This window comes from Pelodiscus sinensis, chromosome 1 (genome assembly GCF_052426305.1).
Source record: "Pelodiscus sinensis isolate ZL-2025 chromosome 1, ASM5242630v1, whole genome shotgun sequence".
In the NCBI taxonomy this organism is placed as follows: domain Eukaryota; kingdom Metazoa; phylum Chordata; order Testudines; family Trionychidae; genus Pelodiscus; species Pelodiscus sinensis.
In genome coordinates this window covers 62,977,596-63,004,312 of record NC_143052.1, presented here as the reverse complement: position 1 = coordinate 63,004,312, position 26,717 = coordinate 62,977,596, and the positions used below count along the sequence as shown (strand labels likewise).

Below are 26,717 nucleotides of genomic sequence, written 5' to 3'. Positions count from 1 at the left end.
TTTAGATGTACCCATAGATGTGTATGACAACAAAAATGAAAATATTTATTATTACAATCCATGGTTTAATAATATTTTTAAAGTAAATACTTTGCAATAGTTCAGTCAAAATGGATTGTAGTAGATTACATTAAAGGGGAGGAAGAGAAAGGCTGACCTCTCTAGTTCCTCTCAATCTTATTAGGCACAAGAGAGGGAGGAAGAGCAGAGAGAAGTAGAGCAGAGGGAGGGAGGTGAGAAAGGAATAGGATAGGTGAAGATTAGCTGATTCTTCAGCCAAACAGGGTGGAGGTTTAGCAAGATGATTCTGATTGAAATCAATCTAGGCCAAGATTTCCAAAGGAACGTAAGCGAGTTAGCTGCACAAATCTCATTGAAATTCAAAAGAGTTGGGGTCCTAACTCCCTTAGGCTGTTTTGGAAATCTCAACCTAAAATCTCATGGCTATCACACATTCCGCTCCTAGGCTATGTCTAGACTGCCCCTCTTGCGCAAGAGAATACGCAAATGAGGCAAAGCGGTGAATATTGCCATGCCTCATTTGCATACTTAATGAGCCACCATTTTATGCAAGGGTCTTTTGCAAAAAAAATGGCATCTTATTAAGTATGCAAATGAGGCATGGCAATATTCACCGCTTTGCCTCATTTGCATATTCTCTTGCGCAAGAGGGGGCAGTCTAGACGTAGCCCTAGAGCAGTGTTTCCTAATTTTTTTTGACCACGGAACCCTTTCAAACTCAGAAAAATTTCAAGGAACCCCCTAGCCAGGGATTAATTATATTCATAGTTTTCAATGCGAAGAGTGTTTTTTCTTCTTTTCTTGGCAAATTCTTTTTATATTTGGTTTAATACTAGAAAGTTGGATTTGCATATCTGGCGCAGCATTCAGTCGATTTCTGTATTTCGTTTTCATTGCTGCATAGTTCGAGAACCCAGTTTCGCACAAGTATGTACTGGCAAAGGGTAACAGCTGACAAACTGCGCGTCTTGATAAAGATGAATATTCTTGACTTTGACATAAGTCACTCCAAAATGTAATCAGAGAAACTTCTTTAAATTTTTGTATTAATTGGCCATCTGAAGCGATTTCAATTAGGTTTTCATAATCTTGTGTAGAAAAACTGACTGGCTTTTCTGTTAAACTTAATGGATTTTGAATCCAGTTATTGTTGTCATTGATGTTTGGAAAATACTTAATGATGTTCGTGTATAAATCGCGGAGATGATCTGCAATGTCGCTGCGAATATCTTCATCAAGTTTGTATCCATTTTCTTCAAGGAAATCATTCAGAGTTGGTAAACAATCCAAATCATTTCGTCCTACAGATGAGATCCAAAACTGTAGCTTCCGTGACAATGACAAAATTTTGTCTTTCGCATTAAAAATATTTACATTTTTTCCTTGCAGCGACAGATTTACTTCATTTAGTTTTGTAAAGATGTCTGCAAGATACGCAACTCTAGATAACCACAAAAAGTCTGTTAAACGATCAGACAGTTGGAATTTGTGATCCATCAGATTTGCGGAGAGCTCATGACGCAATTCAAATAATCTAACCAGCACTTTTCCTCGTAATAGCCACGTGACTTCTGTATGTAGAAGCAGGGCTGTGTGCTGACTACCCATATCTTCACACATAATTTTGAACAGTCTTGATTGTAATGGTCAAGTTTTTATATAATTAATAATCTGTACTGCTTCGTCCAACACATTTTTAAGAGAGGGAGAAATATTCTTAACTACCAGAGCATGTCTGTGGAGAATGCAGTGACTGCTCGTGCAGTTTGGTGCTACATTTTTTATTCGTGTTACAGCACCAGCCACTGTTCCTATCATTGCTTTGGCACCATCACTGCACGCATCAACACATTTTTCCCAGCTTATTTGATGTGTTTTCATAAAGTTATAGATACAATTGAATATATTCTCACCAGTTGTATTGGTTTGCAAAAATTCACATAAAAGTAAGTCTTCTTCAATAGAACTATTAAAATCATTACGGACAAATACAAGCAGAACTGCAAGACCTGCAATGTCAGTGGACTCGTCTAATTGTAATGCATGAGCATCACATAAATGCAGCTGAAAAATAAGCTCCTTCTCGATGTCAGCAGCAAGATCGCGAATACGACGTGTGACAGTATTGTTTGATAGTGGCACAGCCTCAACTTTTTTACTAGACTCCTGATCCAACATACACATCACAATATCTTTTGCACATGGTTTTATGAGTGATTCCCCAATAGTGTGTGCTTCTTCGGCGAACGATATACGATAGCTTACTTTGTAAGATGCCTCTGTTGCATTTTCATTATCAGATTTGGCAATTTTTTACATGAAGAGTTTACTTTTTTCAAGCGATTCAAGCTTTTGCTTAAAAAAACTAATGTCTTTATCTTTATATTCTGGATGATTTGTTTCAAAATGTCTTCGCAATTTAGCAGGTACTAAACAACTATTAGATAATATTTTGTTGCACACTACACACTGGGCACCTGGAGCATCTTCATTTCCATTGCTTATGAATCCAAATGCCAAATAGTCCTCACAATACCTGTGTTTCTTATTAGTCAGCTGAAATTTTTCATAATTAACTTGAGCTGCCTCAGTATTTTCCTTGCTGGTTTCAGTAAAAATATTGGAGTTTGAAGTACTCACTTTTCTCTTTAAAGTTCCTTCTTTTAACCCACGATCCATGGGGAATTTTGATATTAGATCGAATTCTTAAACTTAAAGTCACACACAGGAGCCACGTGTCCTCACAGTGTGTATGGGGATTTGTTCCCATCCTCACAGTGAGTAGGAGTTCTGGTGTTCCACTCATTGATAGTACTCCCCCCTCCACACACACACACACGCTGCCTTTACCAAGGGACCTAGCAGCAGCAACAGCTGCTTGTCCCACTTCTGCCCGATCAACCCAAGATCCCTCTCCCGCATCCCCCACTGCCACTCTGCTTTTTCCGGTGGTAAAAGCAGAGCAGCAGCGGGGGACGCGGGAGATGTCTGAAAGGGGAGCGGGGAAGGAGCCAACGTCTTTGCGTGCCGGGCTCCTCTGTCTCTTTATGGGCGGGGGAGGGGAGCGTTCGGGTTCTCGCTGAACCCTTACGTTCGCTTGGCGGAACCCCAGGGTTCCGCGGAGCACCATTTGGGAAACACTGCCCTAGAGTATTAGCACCATTGCACACAATCTCCCATTAGAAATAAAATGATTCAAGGGTTGGGGAGACTTAAAAAGATCCATTTCTTTAATTAATCAGCAAAAAGGTTGAGAGGTGACCTAGATAGTAAAAGGCTTTTCAAAGTAGTAGTAACGTCTGCAAGCTGAATCCAGACACATTCAAAGTAGGAACTAGGGATACATTTTTAAGAGTGAGGTTGGTTAACCATAGGAGCAACGTATCAAGGGAAGTGGTGTATTCTCCATATCTTGGTACCTTCATGTAAAATGAGCTTTCATGGAAGATATGCTTTAGCCAAACACAAATTGTGCTTTAATCAAATAATAGGCAACAACTAAGTTAAAGTTAATGTGCTGTGATAAACAGGAAGTCAGACTAGATAGTCTCTTCTGGCCTTAAATTCTGTGAATCTATTTATTTAAATCCACAGACTGAAGTAATTTAAGATCAAATCTTGATTTCATTAAACACAATAGGAAATGTGTCATTAATAATGGATTCCATCTTTTGCCTTATTACTTAAGACAAAATACTAAATGACATTTTTCCTAATACCATTGCTTCTTTCAGTGTAAAGTGTAGTTTTAAAAAAGCACTGCATTATTTACTCTACTTTGCACTGAAAGAAGCAACTGTTCACTAAAATTTAAATTATTCACTGCATTTTAACTATAAATGTAAAACTAAAGATTTCAACCTCAAATGTAAAAGTAAAAGCAGATTTTATAATGAAAATGTCGACAGTCACTTGTCTGTGGTGGATTTGTCTGATGCAGTATGAGTTTTAGTAAAAAACCGTGTTGTATTTTTATATTAGATACACAACTTGCATTTGAGACTCTTTATGGTATATAAAAGTAACACAACAAATAAAAATTGCCCATCTATTACTGGCAAAAAATGTTCATGGCAGCCAATTTAAAACAAACAAAATACAAAGCTCTTAGCTCAGTATTTTGCTCTGAAGTCTCAGACCAAATTTAGGGGAAATGAGTGAATAATCAAAGATAGCTGGATCCAATTTATAAAGGAGCAAGGAGGAGCCAGTCATGAAGAGAGGAGATAATTGTTTCATCTGAAGATTATTTAAGATCAGTTGTGACAATCACAGAACTGCATTCCAAGGCTCTGGGGCACCAGGCCTTCCTCCTCATTAAAATACTCCAGATTTACTGCCTTTAATTACTCACTAAGACTCTTTGTAGTTCCAAAATATTATCTCTCCAAGAAGAGTGTGCAAATCTCCAGCTGTCTGTCACATTTAGGACTCTCCAGTTCTGTCAAAGTGGTGTCTCTATTCTTTAGAATATTTTCATCAGTTATCTTATTTACTAACTGTGCAATCCTGCCATCACTTCATATAGCAAGCTTTTAGTAAAGAAGTTATTTAAATATTATTTATTTAAATATCAATGACAGGGTTCATAAGAACAGACTATCTAGGGTAAAATTTTCAAAAGGGAAGAAGTCCCATTTGAAAAATGTAATTCAGGGTACATCTACATTGCAGCTGAGAGTGAGCCTCACAGTTCAGGGAGACAGACTCACACCAGTGGAACTAGAACTAATGCACTAAAAATAGTAGTCTGGAGGTTGTAGCTTGTTCACTAGGTCAGGTTCTGAAGCCCCCTTACCTACCTGACTCTGAGCTCAGGGGCCTAGAGTTGCAGTGTTCACACTTCTACTTTAAATGCACTAGTTCAAGGCCTGCAAGTGCAAGCCTGTCTACCTGGAATGGGAGACTTGCTTGCAGCTTCAGTATTGACCTAGCCATAGGTATGTAGGCACTTAGCTCCCATTTAAATCAATGGGAATTAGGCACCTAAATACTTTTGAGGATCTGTACCTACGTCACTTCTGAAAAATGAGTGAGTCAGGCACATAGGTCAGTTGAGTACTGTTGAAAATGTTACCCCTCATCTGCATTTACAAGACTTTAACTACTTTGGGGGGGACAAGTAGAAGTGGTTTTGCCTGAGTGTTAACACCACAGTTTACAACTTCTATTTCTGTCCAGTTTTCACAAACAACAGCTGTCAGAGATGTAATGTTTTACACTCAGAGACTTAAGGCCACAGGGGGAACCATCATGAACATTTAACCTGCCTTTCTACACTTTGAAGGCCACAGAACCTCACCCACCCCTGTAATAGACCTTTACCCTCTGGCTGAGTTACTGACAACCATTTTAAAATCATGGTTTTAAAAGACTTGAGTTAGGTTACAGTACTTTAAGGTTTAAATATTTATATAATTTTTTCTTTTTAGTTGTTCAGGTTGGATTTCCTTGCCTGGGAAAACAAGATGGAGTAGCGGCATTTGAAGTTACTGTCATCATAATGAATTCAGAAGGCAATATAATTCTCCAAACCCCCCAAAATGCCATCTTCTTTAAAACATGTCAGCAAGGTAAGCCATGGGAACCTGATATCATTAGCTTGTGTTGGTTAAATTGCTCAAGTTTCATTTCTAATAGAGACAAACAAAACAGCACTATTGGAATTATACAGATTGAAGTGAGAGTCACCCCATTCATAAGTTGTTGTTCTGGCTCTGCCACAGATTTGTTGGCAATTTAAGCTAAGAGTTCCTGAACTTTTTCCATAGTTTGAACTATATCTCACTAGAAAAATCGTCTTAATGACACATTTCATCCCGTTCATAATCACACAGCATCTGTGTGTGACTGCAGAAAAGGCTCCCATGGAAAACAAATATTAGCAGAGATTTAAGTTTCTCATTAACGTGATTAAGCAGGTGGAAACAAGGAGAATTAGCATCATGTGACCAGCCTGCTCTCCACAGATCACTGATACAAGCTAATGTTTTCAAAAGTGACTGCTAAGTTGGAGGTCCCCCAATTTTTGGCCGCCAACTTGAGGTTTGGCCTTATTTCCAGAAGTGCTGAGTACCTTCACCTCTGTTTGAAGTCAGAGAGAGCTACAGTTGATTAGAACCACTGGAAATCCCGAACTGGGCATCCAAAGACTGACATAACCAAAGTCAGTGACCACTTTCAAAAATGCTGTCTATCACCTCTCTGTTTCTCAATATAGCCTTTTATAAAATGGATATGACACAACTCACCTACATCACTGTGGTCATAAGACTTAATTAATATTATTAAATTACACAAAGTTATTTGAATGAACATCATTAAAGTTTAAATTCTCCCACCCTAACTCACATTGAGTAGTACCTTATTATGCGGGTCATTCATTTTATTTCAGTAGGGTCATTTGCATAGTAAAATACTATTTTGTGAGTAAGGATAGCAGAATTGAGCCATTTATGAATCCAAGGCTTATGCTTAACAGCCAGTATGTGCACAGTTAAGCTATACTGACAAAAATGTAATAAAACATGTTGCTGGTTGACAACAGTGTACCCAGGGGTGTGTTGTTATCCTTAGAAATGGTTATTTGGGGAAAAAGCAATTTAAATACACTTATAAAACATGAATTCAATGTTAATATTTTGAGAGTTTTTGACACAACTGTTGTAATTATAGTTGCAAATTTTGAGGCTACAGAAAGTGTTTAAAAATTGGCTTCCAAGATTATGCAATTATTACATATTGTTTGATGTTGTATCAAATTAACACACAACACAGTTTGTATACAGCATGTTATTAATTCCCTTAAGTCTTCTTTCCTTGTCTCCCATTTACTTCTCTTTTCTCCTAACTAATTGGTAGTGGCAGGGCTTCAGAGAACAAGCAGCAGGAGCAAAAGCTGTTTATTCTTTGAAACTCCATTATTGCTTAACAGCTTCTCTTTTGAAGTCTCACTTCTGCCAATTAGATGAGAGAAAGTGTGGGTGAGGACAGGCAAGAAATAGGCAGAGAGGAAGATGGGAAGCTTAATGGGATTTAAAAACGCAAATCTTATACACGTGGAGGTGTGTGTGTTTGAGGCAAATACAACAGTGTTTAATGCATTTTAGAACTTTTAATTTTTAATTCAGTTTAAAGCTGTTAAGTTTAATAGCTGTAAGTTTAATAAAGTTTGGATGAAGTGTAGTGGTGACTAGAGATGTTAGATATTGGGTAATTGAATAGTCATGTAACCACATGAAATCTTATAAGTTACCTGACTATTCGATAGTCCCAGGGGCAGGGCCGGCAGCCAGTGCGCTCTAGCCCCACTTCCGGGGAGCCCCCTGCCACCCTATGCTGCTCCCTCTGTATCAGAAGCAGCAGCGCGGGAGCTGGTCTGCAAGGGGAGCCAGTTTAAAACCAGCTCCCCACATAGACTAGCTGTCTGCTGCCCCGATACAGAGGCAGAAGCATGGGATGGCAGCAGCCCCTGTCCACAGAGGGTCCCAGCTTCCTGTGGACAGAGGCTGCTCAGCTTCCCTGGAGACAGCCTCTGTCTGCAAGAGGCCCAGGTTCCCAGAAGTAGCCCCCTCCCCCGGGAGGCAGAGCAGCCTCTGCCCACGGGAAGCTGGGACCTCCTGTGGACAGGGCCTGCTGCTGGGGACCAGCTTCTGTCTGCAACAGGCCCAGGCTCGCCGAGGACAATGGCTCTCCTGCCCCCCCAACCCCGCCTCTGGTAGAGACAGCAGCATGGGTGGGAACAGGCAGCACCACGGAGCTGGTGCGGGGGGAACTGACTTTTAAGCTAGCTCACCCTGGCACTGGCTCCTGCCCTGCCATGCTGCCTCTGATACAGAGGCAGCCGTGTGTGGGTGTGTGTGTAAATGCATGTACTGGATAAGATTAACCAATAAGTTCAGGCTTATTCGTTAATCGTATAGTTGACTACATGTTGACATCCCTAGTAGCGACCTGGTTTATGCAAACTTTAAGGCTCCAACCTAAATGGAAATACTTCTTTCTATGAGTTTGGAACCCTCTCTAGTCCATCCAGCTTTAATCCAAGCCATATTTTATGTGCTATCATTTACTATTATCATCATCAGTTTGCTGAGATGCAGTTTTAGCTTTAGGTTGGCCTAGTAGACTGAGGTTGAAAGGTCATTTTGGTCCTTAACTCACTGAGCCTCTGAGACAAGGGCCAAGTCTTCCAACACAAGGGGCATGCAAGAAAAGTTCTATCGTGCCAATATCTTTCAGCTCAGATTCAGTTATCTGAGGGTGAGCCTCTCTTTTTTGTGCTTAATGTAAGGACATAGACACAACAGCATTTTATGCTGGCTATAGGGAGAGATGGAGTGTTTCTCTGGTAGGTTGGTTGGTAGAACTTTTTGTTTTCATTTAAAAAAAAAAAGAGAGGAAACAAGGAAGCTTGTTATTCATACATTGTTAGCCATCTTGGTTTCCAGCTATTGTTGGCCAGCCAGGAAGGATCCCTGCTAGAGCAAGAATGGAAAGCCAGGGAGAAATTTTGTGGAAAAGGGAAGCTTTGTAGTGGCTAAGAGGTGGCCACACAAAAAATAATATTTCCCCATTTTTTCTCTTTGAAACGGCATTTATTTAAGCATGCGTTTTCTGTAATGAATAGCAGCTCTGCATTTGGGCACAAAAGGAAGAACATTTCCAGAAAGGATCCTAGAGTGCAGCACTGGAACAAAATAAAAGAAAATTCCTCTATACTTATTACTACCATATCAGATAGCTTTACTTTTAAAGTAATACATTTTGCTTCCTAGTTCTACACCTTTTATGTAGTGACTCTCAATCTTCACCTTTTCTTGATCTCCAGTTCCAGTTCACTCACTTTTTTCTGGTAGTCTAGAGCTTCACTTTTGCACAACATGTAGAGCTTTTTAAAGCAGTATTTGTTCCATTATCTCTAGTCTCAGGTTCACCCATAGTACCCTATTGACTTCAAAGAGGTGTCGAGATGTAACCCAGGGCAGCTTGCCATATTTGCCTGTAGTTCTGTTTACCCAATCTCTTATGATTTCCATAGGGAAATTTGTTTAAGGGATAATGTGTAGTTTCATTTGATTACACATACCAGCTGACTAAAATTGTTGGTGTTAGAATTACAGTAGTATGATTTACCGTTCTTAGTATCTGTGGGCTGCAGAAGTGTCCCATGCAAGTCGGTGCATCTAAATTTACAAACATTCCACAGTTTGCAGCAAAAATAAAATATCTGCAAACTCTTAAAATGTTTAAACTTTGGACTCAATTTCCTTTAAAAAAATTGGATTGCATCAGTGGTTGTTGGTACCTCTTTTCAACATCAGTTTGATGGTAAAGACAAAAATAGAGAAGAATTGAGGCCATTGCTGATGACATTGTCAATTAAGGAAGCTGTTTTATGATCACGCGCAAACAATTCACTCAGAGCTAACAATCTAGCTAGTTACTGTCAAGCAGCTCAACTTCCAATTTTGATTCAAAGTATTGAGGAGGTTATAGGAAGGCAATTCTCAGATTATCTGTCTACTTCAGAGCTCTTTGAACTTTGTCATTTTGGTTACAGAGCAAGGTTGGGTAAAGAGTTTGGGAGATAATTCCCTCTTAGTGATGGAGAAATATCAGATGACTATGCTGATACTGTTAGAGCTCTGTAACTCCTCTTGGTACCACTGATCATGAGGTGCTATTGGCTTGCTCCAATAGAAATAGACATGGCTGGTGGATATTTTAGACCAGTTGCATTTTACCCTGGGGGCTCATTTTGGGGAAGAGAGAGTGTTCCATAAAGTCCCTCCTCTTTTCAGTGTGGATATGGAGCAGTTAATAGTCAACTAGTGTGGGTTATGGTGTTTTTAGAATGCTGATGATACCCAAACGTATTTGTCTTCCTCACATTATCCAGCCACTGCTGTCAAATGCTGTTGGATAGCGATTTGGGATATGACTAATGGCTGAATAATAATGTGGGATCATTGGGCAGGAAAACTTCTTCCCCTCCCCCACCCCCATCTTCACTCAGCATGGAGATTGTGTCTTTAATTTGGATACAGATCCAACCCTAGAGTAATGTAATGCACTGTACCTCAGGTCATGTCTTAAATCAAACCAAAAAATTGAAGTCGAGCCTGCTAAGTAAGCAGTATATCTAACCAGGAACATGGCACCAGTGCTTCAGGATAGGTATTGGCTACCTATTACAGCTGTTCTCAAACTGTGGAATCATACTTAGGCTATCTGAGGCCCAGGGCTGAAGCCTTATTCCATCCACCCAGGGCAGAAGTAGAAGTCTGTGGGCTTCAGCCTTGGGGGATGGGTCTCAGGTTACATGCCACCTGCCTGAGGCTGCAGCCCTTGGGCTTTGGTCCTGCACCCTGGGCAGAGGGGCTTTGATGGGCTCATGATTCAGTCTGACTCAGAGGTGGGAGTGGGCTGGTACAGGGTACTGGTAAGAAGTGGCTGCTGGTATGCCTGTACACAGCTTTAATAGCACTGCCTCCTCCAGCACTGTGGGGGGACAAAAGAGGCAGCTGCCCTGGGGCCTGATAATTTAAAAGGGCCTGGCAAGCTTCCAGCTGCCACCGTTGCTATGACCATAGCTGTGGCCAGAGGCATGGGCAGCAGGTGCCATGCAGCACTGAAGGGCTGGCTGGGGGAGGCCAGCCCACAGGCCCGCTCCTACCCAAGGCCCTGCCTCTACCCAAGGCCCCAGTACACAGAAGATGTTTAAATTACTTTCACCCCTGGTCCTCTCTCCTGGGGTTGTGTACGAATGATTTAATTAATTATTATTAATTATTATTGTTGGCAGAAGGGCATCGCAGTGCAATGAAATCTGAGAACTGCTGGCTAAATGACTAGCACAGATACTTTCAAGAGTGCAATTGATCATATGGTGAAACCTGTATTTGTAGATTAACGAAGAGATTGATTTTTAGCTGAGCTTCCGTCTCAGTCAGCAGTCATGGCACTGGTCAATAAATCTCGATATTCACTTTGACAAAGATTGAAATCCAGTTATATTTGCTCTTCTGGTATTAGACTGTATTGACGTTGTTGAAAATGGAGTGATAACTGAAGTACATAATGTCTGATTAACAATGTTCTTATTTTCATGAAGCCGAATGCCCAGGAGGGTGCAGAAATGGAGGTTTCTGCAATGAAAGGCATGTCTGTGAATGTCTGGATGGATTTTATGGGCCTCATTGTGAGAAAGGTAACTTTAAAAATACCTTCAATTGTTTTTTGTTACTATCGTCTTACTGAAAAAGAGCTGTCAGTACACTGAAATACCTCTCTCTCAACAGCGCAAGTGGCCTTTCCTGGAGGCTCTCTCATGTCGCTAGATAGTTGTAAATATTAAATCTAAACATAGGAAAATTATTGTTATGACCCCAGAGCTAATGTAAACATCAATTGCTTAATGAAAATGCCAACTTGTAAAGAAAAATAACTGCTCTCTAAAGGATATATTAAACATGAAATTAATCAACAATTAAGAGATCCTTAATCACAAACAATCCATCTGGCAAGAGATTAAATGGAATTCTTCTGCTAATGAAGACTAGCTGGAAAATTCAGTATAGCGTTCTTGTTGTTTTGCATTGGTTATATGAAGATAAATATCTAATTTGGATGCCATAACTGTGTCTCAAGCAGAATGACAATGAAGATAAAATGTTTCGGGTCGATTCTCCCTTTTCTTTCCATAAGTGAAGGAGAGCTAATAACAACACATGGGGGCTGTGAGAGGGATGAGATTGTAGATTAGATGACGAGTACACTAGCTTTTGTACATGCTTCCTCCTTCTTCCCAACCCTGGGGAAGGTCCTTGCAAAGGGGCTCAGAAGCCAGTCACAAGACCTCTCTCACTCAGCCTGCTGGCATCCTTGGGTAAGTTAATACCGGCCAACCATGAAGTAAAATTCTGCTCCCTGCCGTTCCTCCTCAAGGGCTGGGTTGGGTAGCTACCATAGCTGGGGAGGCTGTAAGAGAAAACATCACCTGAAAAAGTCATGCTGCTGTGGGAACTTTGAGGCAATGCGAAGGGCCAGGAGTACTGCAGAGATGGCCCTGAGTCTGACAGATATTCCAAGATCCACGGGCGCAAAGGACTGAACCCTTGACCAGTTTCATGCCCACAGCATTGAAACATTTCAGCGAAATGCCAGGTTGGCTCTTTTCAGTTCTCCGATTGGGAGTAACCTGTGGAAAGGACAATGTTTGCCCTCAGTGCTGACTGATTAAGTAGGACTAGCACTGAAGCCAATCTTCAGTTTCTTACAGTGTTATTTCAATCACTATAATCAATAAGTAGAATTATGAAACATCCAGGCCCGCTGATGGGGAGGGCAAATGGGGTCAATGCCACAGGGCCCAGCAATTCAAAGGGGCCCAGAGCTCCCGGCCGCCATGGCTGCTACTACAGCAGCTGCCAGAGCCCCGGGCCCTTTAAATCACCTTCCGAGCACTGCTCAGTGCAGTTCTGTAGGCTGGGGGGCTGAGGGAGACAGCGCCACAGTCTGGGTGGTGCTGAGGGCTGGCTGCCCCAGCCCCACCCCTTCCACCTGAGGCCCTGCCCCTTTCAGGGGCACGGAGCCACCCCCCACATACACCTTGCCTAGGGACCTGTGGAAGCTGTTTGCTCCCCTGGAAACATCTTTCTGCATTAATCTATTTTATATTACACAGCTGACTTCTTATACTCAGCAGAGGAGAAAAGGTGTAATCTGAAAACGATTATTTGTTCTCGTTACTGATTTTTTTTAAAGTTTGAGATTTAAAATCCTGTTGCAAATTTTGGCATGTTCAACTCTCCCTCACACCAGCATTTTGTTCTCTTTCACTCTTGGCAAATTAGCTCTGTGTGCATCCCGCTGCATGAATGGTGGGCTCTGTGTCACACCTGGGCTGTGCATCTGCCCTCCTGGATTCTATGGCATCAACTGTGATAAAGGTAACTGTATAGAATAAAAAACATTCAAGTTGTAAACTTGTAATCCACCAGCTACAGCTATTTTTGTGTTCCTTGTCCTACCTTCTTGCATGCTGTTTTCCTCACAGTGGTGGTAATGGGTTATAATGTGTCCTTGACTGCATGGTACAGCGTTGCAGGGAGCCTGACAAGAGAACTATATTTGATAGTGTCCCTTCAGATATTGTTTCGTTGTTTAGCCTTATATGTACACCTATGATACTTTCTGTGTCTATGCACACCAGGAGTGGGCAATAATTTTTGATGGGGAGGCCACTCCAAGATATTGGAAAGTGGTCAAGGGCCACACTCTTCCATATTAATGGAGGAGGTGTGGGGTCCAGGATGGGGGTTGGGTGCAGAAGGGAGCTTTCAGTAAGGGACGGGGGTGCAAGAGAGGGTGTGGAGTGTGGGAGGGAGCATGGTTGAAGGAGGCAGTTGTGACCTGGGTTAGGGTTCTAGTGTGCAGGGATTTGGGTTGTGAACTTGGGCAAGAGGGGGTTGTGACCTGGAAAAGGGGACTAGGGTGCAGGAGGGGGTGGAGGGGTTTGGGCTGTGACCTAGAGTAGTAGGGGGTTGTGAGTTGGTGCAAGAGACTGGGGTGCAAGGGTTTGGGTTGTGATCTGGGGCAAGAGACTGGGGTGCAAGGGTTTGGGTTGTGATCTGGGGCAAGAGACTGGGGTACAGGAGGGAGTGCAGGGGTTTGGACTATGACCTGGGGTAAGGGCTTAGGGTGCAGGATCTGGGAGTGAATATGGGTGCAAGGGGGGCAGAGGGTTTGGGGTATGTGGGGTAGGGGGGCAAAGGGTTCGGGTGCCAGAGGCAGGCTCTGGCTGAGACTTACCTGCTTGACTCCCAGCCAGCAGCCTTCTCAAGCAGACTCCCTGCCTGCCCCAGCTCTGCACTGGCTGCGGGAGGGAGGGAGGGGGGAAAGGGCATGTGGTTTTTGAACATCTAGGAGCCTGAAGGGAGGGTTAGGGTGCTTTGAAAGTTGTCTGTTGACAACAGGCACCCCAGTGGCTGGAAATCAGCCAATGGGATTGTTCTGGGGGCGGGAGCAGCACATGAAGCCTTTCTCCCTCTCCCAGGCTCACAGCTGGTGAAACAGAGGCCCAAAAGGCCACAAATGGCCACTTTTCTCAGCAGCAGGCAGGGAGCAAGCAGGGAGTATGCCTGAGGCTCTCTGCTACAGCCGCAGGCCGGATCTGGTGGCTTCATGAGCCACAGCCAGCCCACAGAGGATATTTTGCCCGAGCCTGATCTACACGCTCCATATCACAACATTAACAGAATGTTATGACCATGTCACTTTATCTCTGCTACTCCATTCCTGGGCCTTTTCAAAGGCTCATGCATATGTTAAGATGTGAATAAACATGGCCAAAACTCAGCGGTGACTTTCATTGTAGTGTAAATTACATGTGTATAAGACAGCAGAAGGTAGGTGCAACTTACACTCACTTTTGAACACTAATGTACACCAATTTAATAATATATAATGTACACAACCATTATTTTCTTCCTTGGCTTGCTAAAGGACTATGGGACTGGCTAGAAAATTCATTTCCATTTGTGGCTAATTGGAAGAATAAGGATTTGGATCTTGAATTCCTTACATGAAAGGCTGGTGCACTAACTTGCTGCATCTGGACAGATTAAAAAACACGTAACTTATTCCATTTAATATTTTCGTTATAATTACCTTACACAGTGTATCAATAAAAAGGGTAACATCATCTGCCTGATAAGGGATTTCAACAGGGGTTTCCAACCACCCAGCTGAGTGCCTAATCGGTAAAAAGTTGTTAGAGTAGAAATAATTTTATATTAGACATATAATTTTAATTTTTTGTTTCGTGTCCTTCAGCTAACTGCACAACAACCTGTTTCAATGGAGGAACCTGCTTCTATCTAGGAAAATGCATTTGTTCTTCAGGATTCGAGGGAGACCATTGTGAAATCAGTGAGTCTCCGCTATACATTGTTTCACTTAAACTGAGGTTATTCTGGTTACAGTAGGGAGAAGATCAAGTGACACATTTCTGTGCTGACTGACAGCTGGGATTCTCAAACAGCAGGCTGGGACCCTCTGGGTGTGAGCCAGGCCAGTGTTTGTGATCTTCACCACTGATGCGTATCAATTCATTGTTTGATCATCTTACTGTCTGGTTTTTTAAACAAATCCATGGGTTTAGTAGCAACCCTCACTGCATGAGCACTCAGTCAACACCATATGCATGTGCCACGTCTGCAGTAACTTACACTACTGCATGTGAGATTAAAACAGCCTTTTAGATTCTAAAAGTAGAGTGCAGAGCTTGAAATATTAATTGGTACTAGGGGAAAGGGGCAAAGAACTGTAACCATTGAGCTTCAGCTGAAAGTATTAAGTTACATTGACATGGCAGCTTGAAAACTTCTGGTCACAAACATCAATAGACTTGCTGTTTTCAGATGTTTAGCATCAAAGACACTCAAGGTATTTCAGTCTGTAATCAATCTAACTGTTCTGCATAAAGGTGCAGGTAGAGAGCAGCTAACTTGGGACAAAACTGGGAGGCCAACTGCCAAACATTAGCTCAGCCCACAAGAAGAGTTTTCTCACAGGTCTTTTAATTAGATTAATTTAATAGCCTCACAGGCTGGGGTAGAGGGACAGTGTTTTGGTTTTGAAAATATACACACAGCCTATATTTCTTGCATTGTATACCTCTATATCAGCGTTCAGTCCTGAATGTTTCTTGCCTTACACAGGTAATCTCAGTGACGTCATTGGAATTATGCACATTAGTTAGACAAACAGAGTTTGGCCTTATATTTGTAAGATAATTTTTGAATGGACAGACAAGGAAATTAATGTATCTCCCACAGACATGAAACAGTTCATCATCCTGCAAATATTTCAGCAACAGAAGATGGTAATAAGTCAATTATTATGCAAAGAAAAAAGAATCCGAATGTGTTAAGTCTTAAATTTGGCACAATATTCATATGTAGATAGGCAGGGGTAATTAATCTGCAAAACATTCTTCTATCTTTATATGTTGTACAGATTGTTTTCTAGCAGCTTTTTATAATTAAATATCAAAGTCAGTGGGAAGCATCAAGGTTTTATTATTGTTAAGCATATGAACAAGTGTTCTTTCAACACAGTTATGGTATTAGTGTCTTTTCTCTCATTCTAATTCTTTGAGCCAAATCAAAGCTGTGTAAGCAAATATAACTCCATTGATTTCCACTGCATTTGCATCTACTTAAATCAAGTCTGACTGTGACATCTTAGTACTTGCTCATTTCTTTCCTCCTTTAAGAAAAGATTGACATTGATGGAACTTATCACATGAATATGATCAGAGTTTGACCCAAAATGCAAGGAGTTTGTACTTTTTGTCAGTGGTTGATGTATTTTTTAATCATATACTGAGCTATATTGTAGAACGTGTAAATAAGGCTATTCCATTTAAACCAACATTAACATGGGTATAAGACCTTAAACTCCTTTGTATTTTGAAACCTCTTGCTTGTAGGCTGAACACATGAGATTTGGTTATCTGCCATTGCTGTGGCAACTTCTTAAAAAGATATCTTTCTAAAAGTATAGTATTCAGTTATATAGCAATGCGAACAGCCAAATCTTGATGCACTTCAAACACGAATCACAAGTAGAACATTCCTCCATCTTAATTCCTGTTTTGTTTTAAAAGTGCATCTTGCTTACTCCTCTAAGATTATGACAAAACTAGCAGTTCTCTTAATTGCTTTCTGGTGGGCTTTCACTAGTGCATCCAGATCACTGATAATACTAGCATTGTTACACCAGCCTCTGGCACTTTGGACCATAGTGTCATTTAACCTTACCTAGGACTGATGTAGGTGACACGGCCCCTACTCATGTTGATACTTAGGTACACATGCAGGTTACTCACAGGAGTGGTTCTGTTGACTTAGAAGGAAATTCAGGTGGTAAATCAATTCCTATGTAAAGAATGAAGGTTCAAAACATGCATGGGTGTCTGATATAATAGGCGGGGGAAGGCACAGCCTTCCCAAACTGCCAGCCTGGCCCCACTCTGCCGCCAAAATGCCTCCTGTGCACTGGGGAGACTGGGGCCATGTGTGCTACCTGCCTTCCCCATGCTCCAGGGCTGGGGAGACTGGGGTACATGTGCGTGTTCACCCTCCCTCCTCTCCTCCCGTCCCCATGGGGGGTGGGCGGAAGAGAGGCAGCTTGGCTCCCATGGGGGGTGAACCCTCCGAGGAAGGAGCAGGGCTTACCTCCCACTGCCCTATTTTCACCAGCTGCCCATGAAAATGTGTTAAGAAATAACTTGAAAATTGATTGACTTCAGTAGGAGCAAGTAGAGTTATGCACATGCCTAGGTCTTTCTGGGATCATGGCCATGGTTGTTGAAATGCTGGTGGCAGCTGCCAGCCTGGCCACAGTGAACAACAGTGGGAGACTACAAAAATGCTAGACAAGGCTTATAACATCAGAAGAGAAACAAATCTCTTTCCATTTCCTTAGATCCAGAGCCAGCTACATTCAGTCCTGGAGGTTTCAGAATAAACAGGGGAAGAAAACCTTTGCTTTAGGCAGAAAGCCATCTTCAGAGAATTGCAGAGAGACCTTCCCCCCACCAAATCTTTATATTGTTTGAACATTTTGAGAGAGCCTTTAACAGTGAACTCCCTCTCTAAAACTCCTGGGAAATGTACTAACCTTAATTCACAATATTAACAAGTATTCTCCAAGTCCTCCGGGTTTCTTCTTGCTGTGGTTATACATTGCCTCTAATTACTGCTTCAGTTTGAGACTGGCATATAGTATTTTTCTTTATTCCTTCTCTTCCTTGCACCAGCTGAGCTGTTCCTTTTTCTATTGTCCAATCTTAGTTTCACTAACAAATATTCACTAATAAACATGTGCATAGCATTTAGCTTTTGTTCTATTCTAGGAAGATACGTTAGCCCCCAATTAATCTGCAGCTATGTCTACACTGCAAAAAAATGGTGTGTTCTTAAATTGGCTTATCTAACCCACGTTTGCCAGCTAAAGTTAAAATAGCAATGAAGACATGGCAACTCAGTTTTTAACTTGGCTCAGCAGCACAAGTGCAAGCTAGGCTACTCAAATAGCTAACACAAGTTAAAAGCTAGGGTGGCCTGTCTTTATGGCTATTTTAATTCAAGTTTCAGGCTGTCTGCAGAAGTCAGGTAGATGTTACTGCATTGATTATATTCAGGTCACGTTTTCAAGCTTTTTTCCACAACCGTGAAAACCAGAAACAGGTTTTTAAATGATAACTTAGTTTCCAAAGCAGTAAATTGCAGAATGGAATGGAGCCTACAGCAAATTCTACAAAGTGAACAGACCACACTGGGCTCTGATTGCAAATTGACAAGCTCAGGTAGCCTGTTTATTACTTAATTACATTTATTCAAGTCTTGAGCTCCCCAGTTTCTTCTGTTTGTACCAGGTAGCCAGCTACCTGGACCCTGTGCTCATATGACTTGCAGTTAACGGCACAATGACACAGTGACAATGTGCAGCAGTTGGCCTAGGAGGGTACAGAGAAGTAGGCAGGACTCGTAGAAGGCACACTGAATGCCCTCTTCCAAATCCCAGTGCTAGAAGTGCAGGCAAAGTCTGTGTGAACACACAGAGACTGTGCCCAGTTCTAGCCTAATTTTCAAGCTGTCTAAGCGTGCATATAAAACTTGGAAATATAAACTTTCTCTGCCTATAAGAGAATGCACCCCTATGATATTTACTGCTTACCCATAAGACTCTTTAACAATGTAATCCAGAGAGTGTTTCAAACACAAAACAGTTATCTTCCTCCCACTCCCTATAATTATTTTTGTAGAAGTGGAGCACTAAGGCTTTTGTTTTCATGTTTTCTATTTCTAGGCAAATGCCAACAGCCCTGTAGAAATGGAGGTAAATGTACTGGTAAAAATAAATGCAAGTGCTCCAAAGGTTACCAGGGAGATCTTTGTTCAAAGCGTAAGTAATAACTCCATTCAATCAATCCTTGTTATAAGATCATTGTGATGGCAATACAGTATCTTGTTGCTTGACACCGGCACTAAGTGTGTGTTGCCAGAGAAGCAGGCTAATTTATTTTGTGGACATGCTTCATTTATTAAAGTATGTTTAATTAAAGAAGGGGGTTGTTTGAAACAAAGAAACTTGAAAAAAACAACAATTACCAAACCTTTTAATAGCATGAGTTTCTTTAAAGCAGTAACATGTAAGTACACTAAGCAAGTATTTCTGGACAGTAATATTTCAATATCTTTGTATTTCAGAATAGCCCTGGAAATCTACCTTTTCATGTAAATAGCATGGACCTGATTTTCCTTTCATATACTGATTTCATTGACTTCAGTAGAATTACTCCTGATTTGTACCAGTACAAGGGAGTTAAATAAAGTCTGATTTCAGTAGCAGGGCAAGTTAATGTCAGAATTCTGCACACAGTCAGTTGAAAATTATAGATTTACTGCTAGTGCCTGGCCTGTGCCAAAACTAACATTCTAAAGAATAGCAGGGAAAGCAACTATGTCACTTTATCTATTTATCTGAGTGAAATGTCAAGAAGTTGAATTCTGTTCTCACTTAATTACAGCTGTATGTGAACCTGGTTGTGGATCATATGGAACTTGTGTGGAACCTAACAAATGTCAGTGCAAAGAAGGCTGGCATGGAAGACATTGCAACAAAAGTAAGTGAGAACAGATCTTTGAGAATCCATACAGTAGCTTTTACAGATCATCTTCCATCTGTAAATGGCTGGCTCAAAACTACTATATAATCACTAGAAACAAAACCCGCCCCTTATATAATGAGCCTTTTTTTTTTTTTAATTTAGGCATACCAATAATTATCCCAAACATTTGCAACACATACTTTTTGTTGGACTGTATGTTAATTACAAAAAAAAAAGGAATAAAACAATCAATGCAACTTTAAGGTGATTAACCTCACTTTTATGCCCCACTGACGTCAGTGAAAATCATGGAAAGTATGCCCTATTGCTATGGCCACAATATAGTGGCTACTGCTTCAGAAATTATTGGACACCATGGTCCTATTGTATCTGCTGCACATATACTATACTCTTTAACAACATAATTCCCATTGAATTCAGTGTTGCTTTTGACGTGGCTTTTAGAACATTGGATAGACGTTTCTATAAATAAAAAGGGTAGTAGAGGTTGAACCTCTCTAGTCCAGCATCCTCAGGACCTGACTGGTGCCAAACCAGAGATTTGCAGGACTACCAGAGGTCAATATTGTGTAACAGCATTCCCAACACTTCCACTGCTTATTGGGCTCATAGAAGACATTTAGGGGTAAATTACAGCTAAATAACAGCACAGAACATTGAGAGCCAGGACTGGTGGCTGTAAATAAACTTTATGGGACGGTGGGAAACTTGGCAACATCCATAGTAAGTAGACATTGGGCTAACTAAAATGTTGCTGGAACAGAGTATGCTGGACTAGAGAACCTGTACATAGGATTTTAGAGCTTATTGAATATTTCAGAAAAATACAATTTTTGCAAAATCTTCCCTCAAATTTTTAACCACGTTAAAGCAAGTTAAAATTTAGGAGTGTATGTATGTGAATTGACCTTTTTTAAAACCAGATTTAAATGTTCCAAAATGTATTGATTTCAATGTTACATTTATTGAAATGATAATTTGAATAATCTGCTTACTGATCCATTTGACACCTAATGGTGTCAAATAGTATAGGAAACTGATAACTTCAGTGTAGTTAAACCAGGGATGTGGAGATCCTTAAGATCTCCATATTTAATATACATTCTATTTCCAATAACAAGAAGCTATAAAATGACTTGAACTAGCAAATTAGATCCAGGTGACAAATATTAATTCAGCCTTACTGAAAAATATAAATACAACAAATCAAAGTATTGAAAGCTTTTTGATATAACCTAGTTAATATGAAAAGTAGCAGTGGAAAAAATAGCATATTAGTTACCAGTATAAACTGCTCCAGTTTATTATATAGCAAAAAAGAAAATTCAGAGCAATATATTTTAAATGCTACATGCTTAATAAATCCATGAAACATGAACCTGCATGATAGTATATAAACTGAACTAAGATCATTTTAAATCATGTTAATGGCTTTGGTCTATTGGATATAGAAAGGTGAGCATGTTCACATTTATCAGAGAACAAATATGGATGTTTTTTATAAAGCAAACACATACTCTCTGACAGGAATGGGTTATGATTTAAAATTAAGGTTTTGGGACTCAGTTGAGAAGAGACTGGATTGTATATGTCTTTGCCTAACTGCCATTCAGTGAAGAAAGAACAAATCCTTTAAGATAGGCAGCAGATACAGAAAAGCTAAAAATCAAGTATCTGGTAATCAATATAAATTTTAATGCCATCTTTTTGTGACATCTGTAAAGTTAAGCAAGCAGCTAGAAAATAATATTGTTTCATTGTGAGTACATGTACATTTTACTGTCCCCAGAGAAGCACAAAATATGTAGCATGTATGCAACGGTACAAGGATTCTGTATTTGCATGTTAGTATCTGCTCCAAGGGCTTTGAAGCCCTTATTAATAAATATCCTAGTCTAAAGATTGGCTATAGTCCTATACAGTAACACTCCATTGGTCCGGCATCCAATGCTCCGGCACTCCTGATGATCTGGCACCATCGGGAACCCGGAACTGCTCCGAGCAGCTGGACAATTGGAGCTGCTCTGCACCCAGCTTCCCTGATTCAGCCGCTGCTGAAACTGACGAGCAGCTGAATCGGGGAAGCTGGGGGCAGAGCAGCTAGGGTGCTGCCGGGTTGGTCCCGCAGACCCGAGGGGCAGCGTTACGGGACCAACCCAACAGCACCCCAGCTGCTCTGCCCCCGGCTTCCCCGATTCAGCTGCTCGTCAGTTTCACCAGCGGCTGAATTGGGGACGCCTGGGGCAGAGCAGCTGGGGTGCTCCCAGGTTGGTCCCATAGCGCCGCCCCTCGGCGCTGCAGGATCAACCCGGCAGCACTCCAGCTGCTGTGTCCCAGGCGTCCCCAAGAGCAGCTGGGGTGCTGCCAGGTTGGTCTTGCAGCGCCAAGAGGCAGCACTACCGGACCAACCCAGCATCACCCCAGCTACTCTGCCGCAGGTGTCCCTGATTCAGCCGCTGCTGAAACTGACCAGCAGCGGCTGAATCAGGGATGCCTGGGGCAGAGCCGGACTATCGGAAGAGGGGGCTATGAGGTTCTGGGGTGGCATCCCCCCCAATCTCACCCCAAACCTCTCATAGCCCCCTCTTCCGATAGTCTGGCATATCTGATAATCCGGCACCCCCTGGGTCCTAAAGGTGCCAGATTATCGGAAGTTTACTGTAGTTCTTAGTTAGGGTATGTCTACACTTGCACCCTAGTTCGAACTAGGGATGCGAATATAGGCATTTGAAATAGTCAGTGAAGCGGGGATTTAAATATCCCACACTTCATTAGCATGGTCTCGCCGGCACGTTACTCGGATCAACAGCTGTTTGAAACTGAAAGTGCGCTCCAGAACGCGTTAGTTCGAACGAAACCCCTTGGTTTGAACTAATGTTACTCCTCAAAAAATGAGGCAAAACGTCTTTTGCAATAACAGTGTCAGGCTCCTTGGCTAAAAATTCACCTTTTATTAGCACCTAAATAGAACTTGTTGAAGTTGTGCATCGGGCCCTTTGTACTAGAGTTCGTTTTACTCTGTAGATAAAACCAATTATCGCTCAGTCGGACCCGCATTTAATTAAAAAAAATGTAGCTACTCTAGGGACAACTTCATTGGCTGTGAAACACAATGGCTATAAAACAAAGACTAAACTAATCCCCATATCTTAAAACAGCGGTCCCCAAGATGTGGGGCACACCCCTGAGGAGGCAATGAGGAACATTTGGGGTGGTGCATGACAGGGCCCAGGCCAGCCCCCATGCAGGGCAGAAAGAGAGAGCAATACCCAGCCTCTTTCTGCCTCCAACCCAGCTCTTTCCCCAGCCCAGCTCACCCCTTATTCCCACTCTGCCCCTGGGGCCAGCTCCACCTTTGGCTCCACTTCCCTCCTTCCCAGTTCAGCACCCAGCTATACCTTCAGCTCGGGATCTTCTGCAGAACCAATTGTGCTATAATGGAGAGTAGGGACCTGGAGAGATGCCATTACTGGTAAGAGAGGGCAGGGTCAGGACTAGGGATGTTAGATAACGTGTAACTGAATAGTCATGTAACCACATGCAATTTTAGCAGTTACACAACTATTCCATGGTCCCTGGAGGCAGGGCCAGCAGCCAGTGAGCCCCGGCCCCACTCCCAGAGGGCCGCCTGCCACCGCATGGTGCTGCCTGTCTATCAGAGGCAGCAGCGCAGGATAGCAGGCAGGAGCCGGTCCGCAACGGGATCCAGTTTTAAAAAACAGCTCCCCACACAGGTCAGTTCTACCTGTCACCCTGCGCCGGTGCCTCTGATGTAGAGGCAGCAGTGCAGGATTGCAGCAGCCTCTGTCTGCAGTGAGCCTGGTCCCGATGCAGACAAAGGCTGCTCCGCAGCAGCAACCCCTCTCCATGGGGGGAGTCCGAGCTCTGACACGGACAGAGGCTGCTCTGTGGCAGCAGCACCGGGCCGGCGGAGAGTTTGGACCCCCCACAGACAGGGGCTGTTGTCATGGAGCAGCCTCTCTCTGCGGCAGACCAAGCTCGTCACAGACAGAGGCTGCTCTGTGAGATGCCAAAGCAGCCTCTATCTGCAGGGAGCTCAGACCCGCCCCCATGGACAGGAGCTGTTGCTGTGGAGCAGTTTCTGTCCTCATGGAGCCTAGTCCACCATGGACATGCTTCCCCCTCAATCTCCACACATGCTGCTGCCTCTGATAGAAGCAGTAGCACGGTGGGGAGGTGGGTCTGCCTCTGATACAGAGGCAGCAAGGGCAGGGAAGGTGTGTGTGGTCCACAAGATTAATCAATAAGCCCAGGCTTATCAGTTAATCATGTAGTTGTCTACGCGTTGACATCCCTAGTCAGAACAGGAAAATTTTGGTACAACTGATTTAAAAGTTTCATGCTCAGCTGGAATGAATTGCTTATCAGTATTCTTAAAGAGGAATGGTAAAAAAATAAGCAACCCTGAAATGTAATTTCTGAGGGTATGTCTACACTACCACCCTAGTTCGAACTAGGGTGGTAATGTAGGCAACCGGAGTTGCAAATGAAGCCCGGGATTTGAATTACCCAGGCTTCATTTTCATCTTGCTGGGCGCCGCCATTTTTAAATGTCCGCTAGTGCAGCCGCGTGGCACGGACTAGGTAGTTCGGACTAGGCTTCCTATTCCGAACTACCGTTACTCCTCGAGGAGTAACGGTAGTTCGGAATAGGAAGCCTAGTCCGAACTACCTAGTCCGTGCCGCGTGTAGCCGCGCGGCACGGAGTCCGCACTAGCGGACATTTAAAAATGGCAGCGCCCGGCAAGATGAAAATGAAGCCTGGGTAATTCAAATCCCGGGCTTCATTTGCAACTCCGGTTGCCTACATTACCACCCTAGTTCGAACTAGGGTGGTAGTGTAGACATACCCTAAGTTCCCTTGAGGTTTTGTAAGTAGGTTTGTAAATGAAAATGTAACTGAATAGTTACAACACTGATACTTTTCATCCCATTTTTAGTTTCAGTAACAAAGTATCTCAGATCTTTAATTTATTTTTCTGAGTGTTTGCTGTTGCTCTTCTTGTTTTATTGTATTTGGCTTTAAAAGAAAACAACGTGCACATAATTAACACACATTCTCCAGCAGTATTTTTATACCGAGCAAACCAATAATACCATTTTGAAGCCCATCTCCAAGGGCTGCCTTTGACTCTCTGTCCATCAAACGTGAGTTGTTCATGTGTGACTCCAGGGCAGAATTATAGCCCTGAGTATCTGTGTAGTGGAGTGCTTCTGTGGTATGGCAGCCTTATTGTAAAAGCCAGAGAGACAGCATCCTTTCATGATTAACTTTGTCTTATGGCACCCATTTTTTCATGTGGGGACCTGTGATGGGTATTAAAATTCCCCACATTCCCATGGGAAAAACTGTTTCAATTTGAAATGTTAACAATGAACCAGGAGTCTGCTTTTGTAGTTTCTTTCTCAATTTTTCAGGGTATGGAGCCAGCATTATGAGTGCCTTGAGGCCACCAGGCCCCAAGCACAGACAGCACACGCCTTCACCTAAAAAGGCTGAAGAGAGGCATGTTCCACCCGAATCCAATTATATCTGGTGAACTCAGACATCTGAAACGTTTTATGTTACACAAAGTTCATAGCCTTCATTAACCTTTCATGTGTTGAATGTTAAAATGCTGTTCATTACAGTTAAGATTACTGGCCTGAATTTTATTAGCTTCATTATAAACCACTGAGCTGATATTTACTATTCCTTTTAAGTTTTATAAATTCTTCTTTAGCACAATTATATAGGCTTCTTGTTTCAATGCTTTGGACAGTGTTTTGTACTATATTTCAGTAATTTTTAAACTTTCCTTTTTGATGATGTAGCTGCAAATATTTTCCAAAAATGAAACAATATCCAAATACTTTGGATGGATTTTGTGATTAGAGTGGAGTGCTTCTGTGGTATGGCAGCCTTATTGTAAAAGCCAGAGAGACGGCATTGTTACTATCATGTACTTAGAAGTATCACAAAAAAGTTTCTTAATTAAAAAAAAATCAGTCGAACAATATTGTTGGTCATAAGAATTTTGCAGTGCTCCATATTAAATATACACTGTCATTTGAACAATATAATATATTGTAAACAAAGTAGAACTATAATGTATGAATTTTTTGCATTGGCTTGAAGCAATATAATATATTGTAAACAAAACAGCTCTTATGTAATAAACTTTTTATACTGATTGTTATGTATAAAATAAAAATGTTGCTTTAGTTTTTTTGAGAGCTCAGGTGTATGGTCTGTTATAATTTCACTAATCACTTGTTGAAGAGATGTGAGCTCTAAGGCAGTTGGATCCCACTTCTTACAAAACAGGGAAATCACTCCCAACTCTCCTAATTTCTCAGATTTCCCCCTCTTCAGATATTGGTGCATCGTCTCTGACCAATAGTATTTACCCCTGACGCTTATAGCACATTTTTGCCTGTGGAAAGCAGATGGCAACATATGGCAGATTCCACAAGAATTTCTCAGGATCTCTTAAGAGAATGTTCACCTTGTCTCCCTGCACTTCAAACTGCATGCTGAAGGTAGTCTGTGCTATTATTGTACTCCATGGATTTTCAGGAACTAAGTATAAACACTGCTCACCAAAGTGGGCTTAAGATCACTCTGTTTGCCATTTGCCTCTCTCCTTGTTGATGGTAATGGGACCGTGTTTTTGTTTGAAACTCAAAACAATGAACAAATATTGATTTTCTCCCTTCCTGTCTACACAGGCATGCATAGTACACAGAGCGTAATGCATAGGCCGAGATCCTATCCCAAAGATCCATGCATTAATAAAAACAATAGCACCTGAATCTCATGAATGTTAAGCCCCTTTTGCACCTTTTTGGCAGTATAAATGGGCATTGGTGTAAAGGAATATCTGGCCTACTAGAAAAGAAATACAAATACAGTTTTAGCTTTTTGATATCATAGTTAGTTCTTTACCTTGCAAGCATAGGGTCTGAATACGAACACTTGGGTAGATTT

General features: G+C 41.9%; 1 protein-coding gene across 2 annotated transcripts in view; it reads left to right on the top strand.

The window, feature by feature from the left end:
* The window catches only part of WIF1 (Wnt inhibitory factor 1), a 68,403-nt gene extending 42,440 nt beyond the window's left edge, over positions 1–25,963 (top strand). The window contains exons 4-10 of one of the 2 annotated variants that reach the window (XM_006130199.5): positions 5,454–5,594; positions 11,138–11,233; positions 12,879–12,974; positions 14,860–14,955; positions 18,904–18,999; positions 19,625–19,720; positions 25,166–25,963. In XM_006130199.5, coding sequence (XP_006130261.2) covers positions 5,454–5,594; positions 11,138–11,233; positions 12,879–12,974; positions 14,860–14,955; positions 18,904–18,999; positions 19,625–19,720; positions 25,166–25,287 — 743 coding nt within the window. In that variant the 3' untranslated portion in view covers positions 25,288–25,963. The remainder of the gene's footprint in view (positions 1–5,453; positions 5,595–11,137; positions 11,234–12,878; positions 12,975–14,859; positions 14,956–18,903; positions 19,000–19,624; positions 19,721–25,165) is intronic. The other variant, XM_014577093.4, reaches the window with a different exon arrangement.
* The last annotated feature ends 754 nt before the right edge of the window (positions 25,964–26,717 follow it).